Below are 13,707 nucleotides of genomic sequence, written 5' to 3' on the forward strand. Positions count from 1 at the left end.
TTAGGGTGACATTGTAAGCTCTGTTTTCAGTTATGCTGCACTTCTTTTTATCTGTCAAATCTGAGAGCAAAATGTGAATGTATTTAGGAAAGTTGTTTGGGATTGTAATGACTGTTCACTTTAGTAACCCTTAGTTTCTAGCTGTCTACTCTCCTACTGTGCCTTGGCATTTGGCAGATGCCCTGTAATTTGATAATTATTGCCTCCTAAGATAAATGTCGTCTTGTATTTCAACTATTGTTTGTGGTTTTTATATTTGTTCTATTTAGAACAAACTCTTCCCACAAGCTATTTCTTATTTGGAGAAGACTTTTCAAGTCCACAGACCTACTGGCACTATCCTACTAAGCAGGTATGTTTAGTGTTGTTTGATATTCTTGGCTCCATTGACATTAGTTATCTTGAATGGATTTTAATGCAGCTGTAGAAAAGTGTCTTGATTTTTTTTTCTGGGGCAGTGCAACAGTAACCTCTCAAATAATGTTTTTAACATTGGAGTTGTAAATAGTAATATTTGTGCATCTGTCTATTCCAGTATCTTTTGGTCCTTGGGTACTCTTCCAGGTTGCCTTTTAATTTGTGAAATAATACTGATTTTTATCAATGTTAATTGAAGGCAGTGCGCAACAAGCCAATATTTAACGAAGAAAGATGATCCTCACAGATATTGCCAAGAAGCTTGTGCAGACCACACAAAATGTGGGCCAGTCGTGGTTCCTGTGGAACATCTACAGGTAGTTCAAGCCATGTGACTTCTGCTCAGTCTTCAAAGTACTTTCTTTGGCTTGTGAACTTTGCTAGCTATGTTAATATATGTCTGTCTTTATGTGGATTACTTGTGGGAGATGACCATGCATGAGCCACTAGACACAATCAGAGCTAAAGCAATAGTAGTGTTTTTTTTAATTTTAAATTTATAGGACAGAAGTCAAATAATTCACTCTTCTATAAGGACAGTTATAGTTACATTACAGTGCACTTATGTGGCAAGTATATCATGGAAAGTATATCATTGTTATGCAGTAAAAGCACAATCGCAAAGGAAAATTGGCTGAGTAAGAATGTTGAATGTAGAGACTAAGATGTAATCAAACTTCTTAAAATATCAAATCAAACGTCTTAAAATATCATGGTAATGTAAAATGTTGTAGCCATGATGATGCCATAATTATGCAAGAAGTAAAAATTTCTTAGGGTGATATCTTTTATTGGACCAACTATGTAGTTGGGATAGAGTTAGACAAGCTTTTGAATGAAAGATGGGGACCTAATGAAGAAAGTCTTGCTTTCAAAAGCTTGTCTAACTCTATCCCAATTACATAGCTGGTCCAGTAAAGGATATCAGCCTAAATCTTTGTGTTTTTCTCAAAAAAAATCATAACACTTGTTCATTTTGTTCAGCTTCTGAAAAACTAATAATTGAGTCCAGTTCTGAAGTTCTTAATTAGCAAAATCTTCCATTGCCACAACTTTTATTTTTTCACTAGGGTATTTTTGACTCTCCCTAAAATAGATGTCTAAGGTTTCTCTTATTTTGCTGTAAGTGTTGTAGCTTTAACTGAAACCTTTTTCTAAGTGAACTGTGTAACACTTGGACACGGGCTTTCATTGAAGTTCCTTCATTAAACTGAGTCTGGGGACATGCTCATAATAAATGTAGTCTCAGCCATATTAACTGTTGCTTTGGGCCAGGATTTTCAAAGACATTTAGTGATTAAGGGTGCCTCAGATTTGGATGTAGAAATTTAAAGACTTAAACATGGCCTTGCTTTCAAACTGCTCAGCCTCTGAAACTCAGGTCATTTTAAGACATCTCAAGTTTGGCATGCAAAGGTGAGGAATCCAAATCACTAGTTGTTTTCAGAAATATCTTGCCTCCAGTATATTTATTCTGTCCACGGGAAGGGTTCTTTTAAATACATTTTGGCTTCAAGACCAATATGCTCAATTTCTAGGAATTCAGCAGTTATTGCAGCTAATTTTTCTTTTTTTTTCCCCCCACTGAAATTGCACTGTCACAGCGATGTAGAGTGTGCCGTGAAAATGAATCGCATTGTGGACCCATTGGCATACCAGATCAAGAAGGGGTTCGAGACGCTGACTTTGTACTTTATGTTAGTGCTCTTACCACAGAAAGGTGTGGTCAGGAAAATATTATTGCATATGCGGCCTACTGCCAACTGGAAGCAGAAATGGACAGGTAAGAATTCATTCTAGACTAAATTTAGTATTTATTAAGTAATGAGGGTCTTTTTGTTTCTTAAATCTTTGGATTTGAATTATAATTACCATCACTTGCCTACTGGGTGGTAAATAATTGCAGTGGAATGTGACATTGTAGGTAGGTGACATATTCAGAACTTTTTCTTTTTCGTTACGGGCCAGTAAGCGCAGAGATGAAGAAGATGGGATACCTTCCCTAAATGTTCAAGTACAAATTTAAGTTAAATGTTTTTATGCAACCTCAAAACTATCAAATAACGCTAAACCCAGGAAAACTGAAAAATTAGGAATCCTAGTCAAACCTTCTCAGTGCTTGATATAGCATAGTAAAGCAAGATCCTGCTTCACTGAAGTAAGTGGTAAAATTCTCCCTAGTTTTAAGTAGAGTTAGAGGTTGCTCCATAACTGCAGAAATACGGTTACACGTGCATTTTTTTTTTTTTTTTTTTTTTTGTTTCTGTAGTTGCATTCATTATCCCTAGACTCACTTACTTGTCTGGAGCCTCCTTGAAATTGCCCTCGGCAATGCACTGTCATCCTAAATTTTTATACAGTCAACTAGTGCGAATTTTTCCAAGCTGGAGTGGAGTGAACATCTCTAATTTTAAAATGGATCATAGCATGGTAACAGACCAACCCAGCAAGTAATCTCTGACCACTTATATAACTTAAACATCAGCAAACTGCATTTGCTGCTAGCTTTGGGGATGGAGAAGAAGTGGAGAGAGCGGAGGCTTTATGGTTCTGATATAACAAATTGGTTTTTAAGAGCAATGTTTGGTCTCGTCAAAAATAGTTTACAGATTTCTACAATAAAAGATGTCCAGTAGGCCAGGTTCCTTTTTAATGGCTTGACTTTTTGAATTCTTTTTTTTAAATAGTGTTGATGGTGGAGAAAGGAATTTATTTGGCTTGTCAAGTCTGGGTGCTCAAATAATAATCCTCATATTCTGTAATTGTTAAATTTTATTAAAATGTAACTGCACATGCAGAGTGGATATCAGCAGTCTCTTAATATAAAATTTAGGCTTTATGTAAACACAGACCTGGTATTTGTACAGTGGCTGCTGCTTGGTAGAGAAGTTTGCATTTAATGAGTTAATTCATTGACTGGTTATTGAACTTCTATATGCTGTGTTTAGAGTATTTTTAGATGTGTGCCATTACATAGCCAGAGAGAACATTATACCCAAGGCCTTGTTGTTAAATTGATTTCTGCTATTAATTGACTTCTCTTTTAAGGTTAAGCATGTTTTAGGCATAATCTTTTATTTCATATTTAATGTGACTTAAATTGCTTGACACTTTTTGTAAGAATATAATTCATTTAAAAAACTAAAAAAAGACAAAACTGATGTCTGTCTTCTAGGCCAATAGCTGGATATGCTAATTTGTGTCCAAATATGATTTCTACTCAAGCTCAGGAATTTATAGGCATGCTTTCAACAGTGAAACATGAAGTTATCCATGCACTGGTAAGACTCAGTATTTTATTATGTAGTTTTCCATAATTTTGTCATAATTACCTTGTATGCTTTGAGCTTGTTTTTAAAGAAAGAACGGTGGGTGTGAGGAAAACGCATTTGGTTAGCATCCTTCAGCATCTCTCCTACTTGTTTTCAGGTGAAATATTCTCATTGTATCTATTGGGGGGGTTGTATATTGGTCTCTTAATGAATTTTTTACAGACCAATAACAAATACAGTCTAAAAATGCTTTTTGACTCTCCTTAAGGGTTTTTCTGCTGGGCTGTTTGCATTTTATCGTGATGATGATGGAAATCCTTTGACAGCAAGATATGCAAATGGTCTTCCACCTTTTAACAAAAGGTATTTTTTTTTTTTTAATCTCATTTTCCCTAGTTTATTAAAAGGATGCTATCAAACTGGCTGTTACTTCTTGTTTTATTAATGCATGTTCAGTTAGCCTGTCTAAAAATCCTATTTGTGTCTCTTGCTGAATTATTATCCAGCATCATCATGCTCAGATGTTGGTTTTGTATCTTGTAGACTTTCTATACTATTATTAGCATGAAGCCTTTTTTTTTATTTTCAAGCATTACCCCTAGAGAGCAAGATGACCAGATGCAGCGTGCCCCAGGTTATGACTCCACTGCAAAAACACATGTGCTCTTATCTTGGGTTAAAATACCAGGAAAGATTTGTGTAAGCTGGATTTTAACTCGGGGCAGCAGCTTGAGTTCAGTCTCAGCCTCTTCTGTAGACTTTAACTTGAGTATCTAAGCTCTCATTAAAATGATATGGTAATGTAGAGTGGCTGATTGTAGCACTGAGCATTGTTGTTCTTTGTGTTAATAGTTACTGGAATACATATAAGTTATTTATTTTGCACTCATCCGAGGAGTTTTGCCTGAGAGGACTACAAGGAAAGTCCTAATGGATCTGATTCAGTGAGGCATTTAAGCTTTTTAAGGCTGCTTACAGACATGGCGGGGGGAGCGGGAACCAGTACTTTACTTTTAGCTCGGCCCATTCCAGTGCTCAGAGCAGCGTATTCGAGAAAGAGGCATCATGTCAGTTTGACGCAGCTTGCTCAACATCTGTATAGCTTAGGAGCTTCAGCGGGGCTGATTTTATCAGCTATGAGAGAGAACTCCAAAAAGCCCCCCCTGAAGCATCCAATCTATACAGATGCTGGGGAGCCACATGAAACATGTGCTTCCTCTTCTGGTAGACTGCTGTTCTGTTTGGTTTTGGGGGTTTTTTTTCCACGTCTGTCAGCACCTTAAATTTGTAAGGGGTTTCACTGAATTTGAAGAATTTCACTCATTCTTAAACTTGGGCACATACTTAATTACTTACTGTATCAGGAGCTGTATTTATCTATATTTCAGACATTGGTGTAATTGAATATACTTGATGTAGGATGTCCAGCTTCCACCTTCTTTTCTTCCAGGATTTTTAAATAGGTAATAGCTTAATGTCGGCTGGTAACTTCTGCCTGTATTTCTTTGGATATACCATTAAACAAAATTCACAGTATGCTAAATTAAACATAAAAAAAGCAGTAAACTCTCAGTTTGGACATTTTTTTAGGATAAATATTTCTGCAACTAGTGTTTTTCCCTTCTAGTCCAAACAGATTCCTTTTATGCAATTCTGCAAGCAGAAGTGCTTAGCTTTTAGATTCTTTCCTTCAGGTACAAGTTACAGGTTCATATTATAGTATCTAGAAAGGATACTTCCTGACTCGGAAAGCATTACTTCAATACCTTTATTTAGTTTGTCTTATCACCAAATGGGAAGTAGGTTTATTATAAGACTAGTACAAAAGAAATGTTGCCCAAGTTAAACCTTGCACCTTCAACAGTGCATGAGAAAAATAATACAAAGATTTTTGTTCAGTTAGGGAAGGTAGCAATGTTTAATTTTGGTGGGTAGCCTAGGTTTATTGCTTAGATCCCTGACACATTCTCCTTACAGTCTAGGTTTGTATCAGTGGAGCAACAAGATTGTTCGTAAAGCAGTGAGGTTGTGGGATATACGAGGTGGTAAAATGCTGCGCCATGATGTATTTCTTCTGGTTACACCCCGAGTCGTTGTAAGTATTGATTTAAGCTGTATTTGCAGTGTATGTGACCACAGCACAGCAATTCTCCAGGCACAGCCTCTTCTTGTTGAAGAGCAAAAACTTTTAACTAGCTGAATATGAGCACAGGGGCTTTTTTGATTGTATCATCTTCATATCAAACTTTAAAGAACAATCATAGTCATAGTCAATTGAGAGAGAAAATAATTAAGTAGCCTTAACATGTAAGGAGAGAGATTAAATGCAAGGAGAAAATGCTGAGGTTGGAAGAGACACCAAAGTGTCCGGTGAAAGGTCAAAGTAGATTGGGTGGTTAAGTGCGTTTCTCCATTCTGCTCTCTCCTTCATTTCATCAAGTCTGAGCATGGGTCTTTATACACCTACAACCTCTGTTGATTTAAGGATTTGGTCTTTTAATGCTTCTCCCTTTTCAGTGTTTGCCCTTTTTTTGCATAGTGTTTTAACTGGAACATTAATGGTGATGCAGTATAAACCACACAGAGAGGCCTGTGGTAAGGCAGGTAGCCTTTCAAATGTTGTAAGTGGCACTAGCCATTTGCCAAATCCCATTGACTTCCTCACTTAAAAAGCATTGCTTAAACTGACTTAACCCTGCCTGCAAAATCACATTGGATGCTCAGCTTTTCACACTGTATTGTTGTTACCTTGTTAGTCAGAGCCTCTGCTCAGCTGTTCACTTCTCATTAGTGCTTGTTACATGGTGAGTCAGAAGGCTTTGCCTGGAATTGAAGCCTTGAAACTGATGGATCCTACTCAGTTTCAGGGCAGCAGCACAGAGGGTGGCTGTGCTGGACTAGGATTAACTGCCCATTCCTCTAGGTTGGGCAATTTTCTGACTGTCAAACAAACATTATGCATTTTAGATTTATGGAAATGTTCACAGCAAGTCTGATGCAACACCTTTTACTTCTGGGGAAATGACATTACTTGTATCCAAACCCTTCAAAGCACTGAATAGGGGCCAGCCCTTTCCCCAGCGCGAAACTTGAGCATGGAAGCGTTCAAGTAATCTGCGGTGGAAAAAACATACAATTCCGCCACAACCTGTTAGCCATCTCAAACAGCAGCCTTGCCTAAGAGTAGAGTTTCCCAGCACTATATGTAATGCCTGTTCAGTTTCACGTGGGGCTCTCTGGGGCGGGGGTCCCTCTCAGGTGAGGGAGCAAGAGGGAGAGTATGTGGTTGGCTATCCAGGGTGAGCTGTCAGGGAGCTTTGTGAGGATCTTGCTGCCGTAGCTGCTTCAACAGTTAGTCTAAGCTCTTGCTGGCTTTCTGTTGATCAGTGAAGTAGGTGGAATAGACAGGCAGAGAGTGGAGGGGATAGTGTAAGGGTGAGGCAGATTCCTCCTGCTGCTAAGAGCCTTGGTAAGAGCTGAAGCTTTGGCAGTGGCACTATCAGGGTGGCAGGGGTGAGAAGAGCTGTCCTTGGCAGTTGCTACTTTTCAGCAGTTTCCAGCTGATTATTGACAGCCTTCCCCTTTTCCTTGATAGTGGACAGGGCAGACTGTCAAGTATCAGGGTCCCCTGGGAGTGGGAAGTGTGGAGGGGGCAGCTCCGTATTTCCCTCTGGCAGGAGAATTTACCTTTGGGGTGACTTTCCAGCCCTGTGGCTGAAGAGCTATAATGTTTATGAGCCTTCCCTTCCTGCTGCATTTTCCAGTGCTGCAGATTTCCCAGAAATTGGCAGCATTTCAGTCGAATATCTGTTCATAGACATAGATTCTCCTGCCCATCTTTGCCAGTACCATGTTTTGAAGTAGGAGTTGGGAGGGCTGGCTATAAATCTTGAGTAAGTTGTGATGCTTATTATCTGCTGAATAGGTTTGGAAATTTCTAATAGAAAATTCCATCAAAGCCTAGTTTTTTTCTGTTAAGTTTTTTTGGTTTACAAAATCTGACTTTTTACTCAGGAACACGATTTGCTCAAAATACCTGGAGATGGATCTAACCATGAGGTTTTCTATGCTATTTGGTGAAAAGGGGAATTAAAAAAAAATGGTTTGCTTAATAGTCTTTTTAGATGGCTGTAATTGATAAAGAAGTTGGAAAAGTAAATAGGATGGAGAATAACTTTTGGGTGATAAACGGTTAGATTGCAGGAATCTGTGGGGGAGTTGCTAACTAATTGGAGCTGTCAATCAAAGGAAATTCCCAGTTCCTTGCATTATTTATACAAGGAAGATAACTTTGTATTGTAAAGGGGAGTTCAAGAATAGCTTTCTTAAAAAAAGTTAACATTGAGAACTGCATGTCTGAATGTTTCTCAGTATTTTAAAAGTTGGGTTGAAACTGCTTTTGTTTTGAAGGAAGAAGCTCGGAAACATTTTGATTGTCCAATCTTAGAGGGAATGGAGCTTGAAAATCAAGGTGGCATGGGTACTGAGCTCAATCACTGGGAAAAGCGGTTGTTGGAGGTTAGTGCTGGTAATTATATTCCCTTGCAGTGACCACAAAGTACAAATGTATACTTTGAAAATTCAAAGTATACAGTTACATCCCACTAGCCTTGAAAACCCAGCTGTGTCAAATTTAACCAAAAACTGAAATATAATACAATATAGACAGTGTTAAATGGCTTGTGTTGAACATTGTTCACTTTCAGGCTTTTCTCCCAAATTATTACATCTCTGAGTACAAGGTTCCACAGCACCTAGTAATAAAGGTGCAGTGCAGCCTGGGGTTCGCTTTTCTGTAGTCTTTTACCTGTCTTCTGCAACTTCCCCTTAAGAGCTTAATAGCATAGTAGAGCTGTGCAAAGATCCTGGTATAGTTGGTATGGAAGCGAACAAAACAAATTAGCCTCTCTTTAAGAAAACTACAGAAATAAAAGCACTTGGGAAGTTGATGGAGGCAATATGTGGGTAGGATTTTTTTTTCTTTGAGTCAAGTTTTACCTTTGTCATCCTTTCTTCCCTTCTCCCCTCTATCTCAGATCTTGGAGCATGCAGTCTAATTACTACCTCGAATTTCTTTCTTTCTGTGATCATTCTGGGTTTTTTTGTTTTCCCCTTAGAAATTCCTCAGATCAAAGAAAGTGGTCTTTCCCTAATTAAATATGTGGTCATTTAGCTCAGTGGAGGCCAACCTTTTTTTAGCACATGTGCCACAAATTAGGCCCACCCCCAGTGCCACTTCAGTCCCCTTCCCTTGTCTGATCTGCTGCTCTTTCTTCTCCCTGCCCAGTGCCCTCTGCCTCTGCTGGTGCTCTGCTCCCTGCCTTATCTGCCTGTCTTCTCCTCCTACCATGTGCCATGCTCAGAGGCTTCCCATGCCACTTGGCATGTCGCAAATTGGCCACCCCGATCTAGCCTATCTTTCCAATGCAACATTGTTCCTCTATAGTTGCTTCATAATCAGGGAGGAAGCAAATGAGTGAAATCAGTGTTGTGTACTACTGAGGGAAACAGCAGGGGAGTTGGGAGGCATTGTCAGTACAGAGGAAGCTCACACTCCACTACTGAAGAACTGGATGATTTTGAGGACTGGAGTAATAGAAGCAAAATTATAATTCAACGCAGTAATTGCAAGGTTGTGCACTTAGGCGGGTAACAAGACCGTTTCATATAAACTGGGAGTTTCCAGTTTGACTGAGGAGAAAGACTCAAAGTTATTGGGTAAAAGATTTCCATGAGGGCAGGAAGTATTAACCTCATTGTTTGAAGCACCGGTGAAGCCTCATTTGGAATAGTGTATATTGTTCTGGTCACTGATTTTTAAGAATGATGAGGTTAAACCAGAATACAGAGAAGAGCCACTACTATTTTGGGGGGGAATGGAAAGCCTGTCTGACAAGAGGAGACTGAGGTGGATTTGTTCAGCCAGCTAAACTGAAGGCTGAGAGGGAATATGATTATTGTCTAGAAATTGGAGAGTAACATCAGGAAGAAAAAAAGGCATTTAAACTAAAGGATAATGTTGGCAGAAAGCCAGTTGATACCCATTGTTACATTAACTCATTTAAGGCTGGAAATTGGGAAGTTTCTAATTATTAGAATGATACGGTTCTGGAACAACCTGCCAGTATGGGAGCTAGTTTTAAGATCGAGTTACTGAAGGAATTAGCTGAGATGGCTGTCTTCAACATAAGGGAAACTGGACTCTGTCTCCCAGGTGGTGCCCTCTACTATTGTATTCCACGTTCCTATGTTACTAAAATCAAGTATTTTTCAGAGTAGACTTTGCCTGATGAAAGCTTCTGTTGCTTCTGAAAAACATTATTAATTGTCTTGTGGTCATTTTCAGAATGAAGCAATGACTGGATCCCATACACAAAACAGGGTTTTCTCCCGGATCACCTTAGCATTAATGGAGGATACAGGGTAAGAATTATCAATGAGACCAAACATTAGTCTTCAGTTTCCTGCTTAGACAGTGTAATTATTATGGAGTTTAATGCACTTAGCCATGATGCAATTGAATGCATACCAATTAAGTAATCAACTTATAATATTACTGTACTACATATCTTACCTTCATTTTTCTTCAGATACTGTATCTTGTTGAATGCCAGCTGTTGTTTCTCTATCCAGAAGTACCCACCTGTGTGTGTTCTAGTTTTCTATTGTTAAGTTGTGCCTTTAATGTCAATGTCTCATCTCAGATATCTATGGCTGATACTGTCCATTCACTCTACTGACAGGTAGGGAAGGAAATTCCATGCCTGGAAGAAGAGCAGAATTGGGCCAGATATAACTTTCGGATTTGAGAGTGGGATTTTTTTCTTTATATATGTTGGCTTGTTAGGACAAATACCATTTGTAGCATATTTATTCTTTATACGGGGCCCTGCATATCTCTTTCCATGCATAGATGATGACTACATTAGCAAGTTTTACAAGCTTATTCTTTAATTATGTGTAATCTTGCATTGTAATTATACAACTTGCTTTCTATGCCGGGGGGGGGTATAATCTTGTTCATATACTGAAAAGCTTAATATAAAGATAGTACCAAGTTATTTCAATACTCTTCTAGGGATTTATAAGTAGACTAGTTTCTTAATAACTGTGTTCCTATTTCCAAATATTTTGACAGCTGGTATAAAGCCAATTACAGCATGGCAGAGAAGTTAGACTGGGGACGTGGTAAAGGCTGTGATTTTGTTATGAAGAGTTGTAAGTTTTGGATTGACCAAAAGAGACAGAAGTAAGAATGCAACCTTTTTTTTTTTCCCCAAACTTGATATTCATCTGCATTTGTCTTTGCTTAAAATTTAGCAACCTCACAAGGTGTAGGTTTTGAGTGCTTATGAGCCCAACTAGTGACTAGTGTTAAGTGTTGTGACCTCTGTATCGGTCTCGGGAGGTGGTGTCCTTTAAATATAAAGTATCAAAGAAATGTAAAGCTGGTGGGGACCTCAAAATGTCATCAGGTGTCTCTCCTTGCTCTGAAGCAGGATCAGTATATCTAGTAATATTAAGATTCTCAAATGAAGGATATTCCACGCCGTTCCCAACTAGAGTTGCAGCCTGGCAAGTGCTGAGTGGAGCAGAATGATGATTGTCCATGTTCTGTGACACTCCTGCTAATATATCCCAGAATGAGATTTGTTTTAGTAACAGCATTGCATTGTTGCTTCATTCAATATGTGACCTTCTGTAACCCTTTTCTTGGGGTTTTCCTTTTCTCACAAACTCTCTACCAGTCATTTTCCATTCTATACTTTATATATGTGATTTTTCTTTTCTACAAGTAGTGCTTTGTACTTCTCTACATTGAAGTTTTATCTTGTAGATATTTTTTTAAACATTTTCTCAGATTTGCCAAGAGTGTTTTGAATTCATATGCTGTCTTCCAGATTCCTTGCAGAGCCTCGCAGTTTTGTGTAATATGCAAATTGTGTGTGTGTCAACTGTCCTCTCAGTTTAATATTCCATAGAAAGTAATCTTAACAGTTGCACTCCCGGCTCATGGTAACTTCATACAGACTGTATTTCTGTGGTTTGCCTGCAGGAATATCACATGAGACAGCATCAAAAGCCCCTTACTAAAATTAGCCTACTTCCCTATTCACCCACTTCCCTATTAACTGTTAGGCCAGGAATCCTGTTTGGAGAAAATGGACATTCATTGTTATTTTTTTTCTTGACAAATCCATGTTGGCTGATACTACCCCCTCGCCCCTCCCCCCTCCCCAAACACACACACTTTTGTGTGCATATATAAACTGATTGATGTATAACTTGTGCTAATCTTTTTCTGGGCACTGAAACTAGGCTGACTGATTTAATTTTCCCTAGCTGCCTCCTTTTTTAAGTAGATTCGGTACTTGCCCTACTTCAGTCCTTTTCAGACGGCCTGTATACTCCATGAGTTCTCTCAGACAATTGGTAATTGTTCAGTGATTGCTTGGGCTAGTTTATTAAGCATGCTTGGGGTAAATATCATAAAGTCCTGCTAACTTTAAACCATTTAAAGATTATTTAATCTGTTCTTTCTCAATTCTGCTCTACCCCCCACCGACATTCTTGTTAGAATTGAGTGAAACGTGTTCAAGCTAAATTAAAAGAGTATTGAATGCTTCAGTATTTTGTATCAGGAGTTGTGCTTCCCTTTCCCGTTTCAGTAATCAACCAGTACTTTACTTTGTCATCTTTATACTTGAAGTTCAAATGATAGAATTTGACTACTGTGACATCACCTTTCTCTTTTCTTTTTCACATTAGCCCAGGTCAATCTCTCTCTCTCCCATCAAGACCTGATGCATTGTTGATGCACAGTACAGTGCTTCCTCCCTAAGTAAATGAGCTGCAACACTTCTATATCCCTTTATGTTTCTGAGAGTCATCCCAGCCATTCTCTGCCTTGCCCATGTAGCTTGCTTGTGTAATTATTCACTGTACTTTTATGTTAAGGGATAGCAGTGGTTAGGTCATGGGCAGCAGTTGTGAGCAAGTTCTGTTCTGTGGGTGACATACTTGCTCTCCCTTTCAATCTCAATTTCAAATTTTTTTAATTTCCTGTGCCAGCAAACAATGCTGCAGTGTCTCCCAGGCAACATGGTATGAGCCATGGGTTGGGAGCTATTATATGTGCATATGGAAAGCTCAGCAGGCTGCTCCCTGTGCACAGATGCACTCCCTTCCTCGTCAGGGTTTTGCCCTTGCTCAAGTCACTATTTTCATCTTCTGTAGAATTATATCCCTGTTCCCATTTGGATCTAGTCTGAAGACCTTCATCAAGCTGGGAAGTTGGTACCTCACGGTGCTTTTTCCACCCTTTGCCTGCACCCCATGTCTGTCCAGTAATCCTACTTTGGGAACACCACTATAACACCTTCTGTGCAGTCATGCATTCACCTCCAGAATGCACATGGGCCTTTATCCTCAACTGGAAGCCTAGACAAGCATTACTGACTCCTTGACCCTGTCCCCAGAGCCTTGTAATCACTTTTGATCACCACAGGGTCATATCTGGTGGTATTATTAGTGTCTGCATGGATGATTAGCATGAAGTAGTTGTCAGGTGGCTGGATGAGCCTTTGAAGGGAGGCTCTGACACCATCACCGTTTATTTAAACTGTAATTAAACTTCCAGAACTCTGGAGCGTTCGTCTGGCTCGCTGATGGGACAGATTGGCAGGACAGTTAGTAGCCTCTTAATAGCCTCTCTCAATACTTCAAAATATTTCCTTTTTTTTAGGTGTCTTTATTTGATTGCCTTGAGGCTATTGTGATTTTCATTTGTTGCAGGATGTTTTGACAACTTACTGTGACAGTTGTCTTTCATTCTGGATACTGATTTTAGATTGTACACTTCTGTCACAGTTTTGCTTTTACTATCTTATAGTGTTTTGGTTTGGTTTGGAAAATGGCCTGTGGTGGTTTACCTTCATTAAGTGCAATTAATGGTACTTTTAAACGTCTTGCTTACACCAGGTTAAGTCCATCTTCAAATTTGGGCTGCACTGTTTTA

The 13,707-nt window shown here is 38.9% G+C and overlaps 1 protein-coding gene across 2 annotated transcripts in view; it reads left to right on the forward strand.

Annotated features, from left to right (window-relative positions):
* LMLN (leishmanolysin like peptidase) overlaps positions 1-13,707 on the forward strand; it is a 30,679-nt gene that overhangs the window by 5,012 nt on the left and 11,960 nt on the right. For both annotated transcript variants that reach the window (XM_090045956.1, XM_090045955.1), the window contains exons 4-12: positions 270-352; positions 617-734; positions 2,022-2,200; positions 3,593-3,698; positions 3,958-4,052; positions 5,667-5,784; positions 8,100-8,207; positions 10,036-10,112; positions 10,828-10,938. In XM_090045956.1, the coding sequence (XP_089902082.1) occupies positions 270-352; positions 617-734; positions 2,022-2,200; positions 3,593-3,698; positions 3,958-4,052; positions 5,667-5,784; positions 8,100-8,207; positions 10,036-10,112; positions 10,828-10,938 (995 nt within the window). The remainder of the gene's footprint in view (positions 1-269; positions 353-616; positions 735-2,021; positions 2,201-3,592; positions 3,699-3,957; positions 4,053-5,666; positions 5,785-8,099; positions 8,208-10,035; positions 10,113-10,827; positions 10,939-13,707) is intronic.

Source organism: Crocodylus siamensis, chromosome 4, assembly GCF_052110815.1.
Source record: "Crocodylus siamensis isolate JL-2025a chromosome 4, ASM5211081v1, whole genome shotgun sequence".
NCBI classification, from domain to species: domain Eukaryota; kingdom Metazoa; phylum Chordata; order Crocodylia; family Crocodylidae; genus Crocodylus; species Crocodylus siamensis.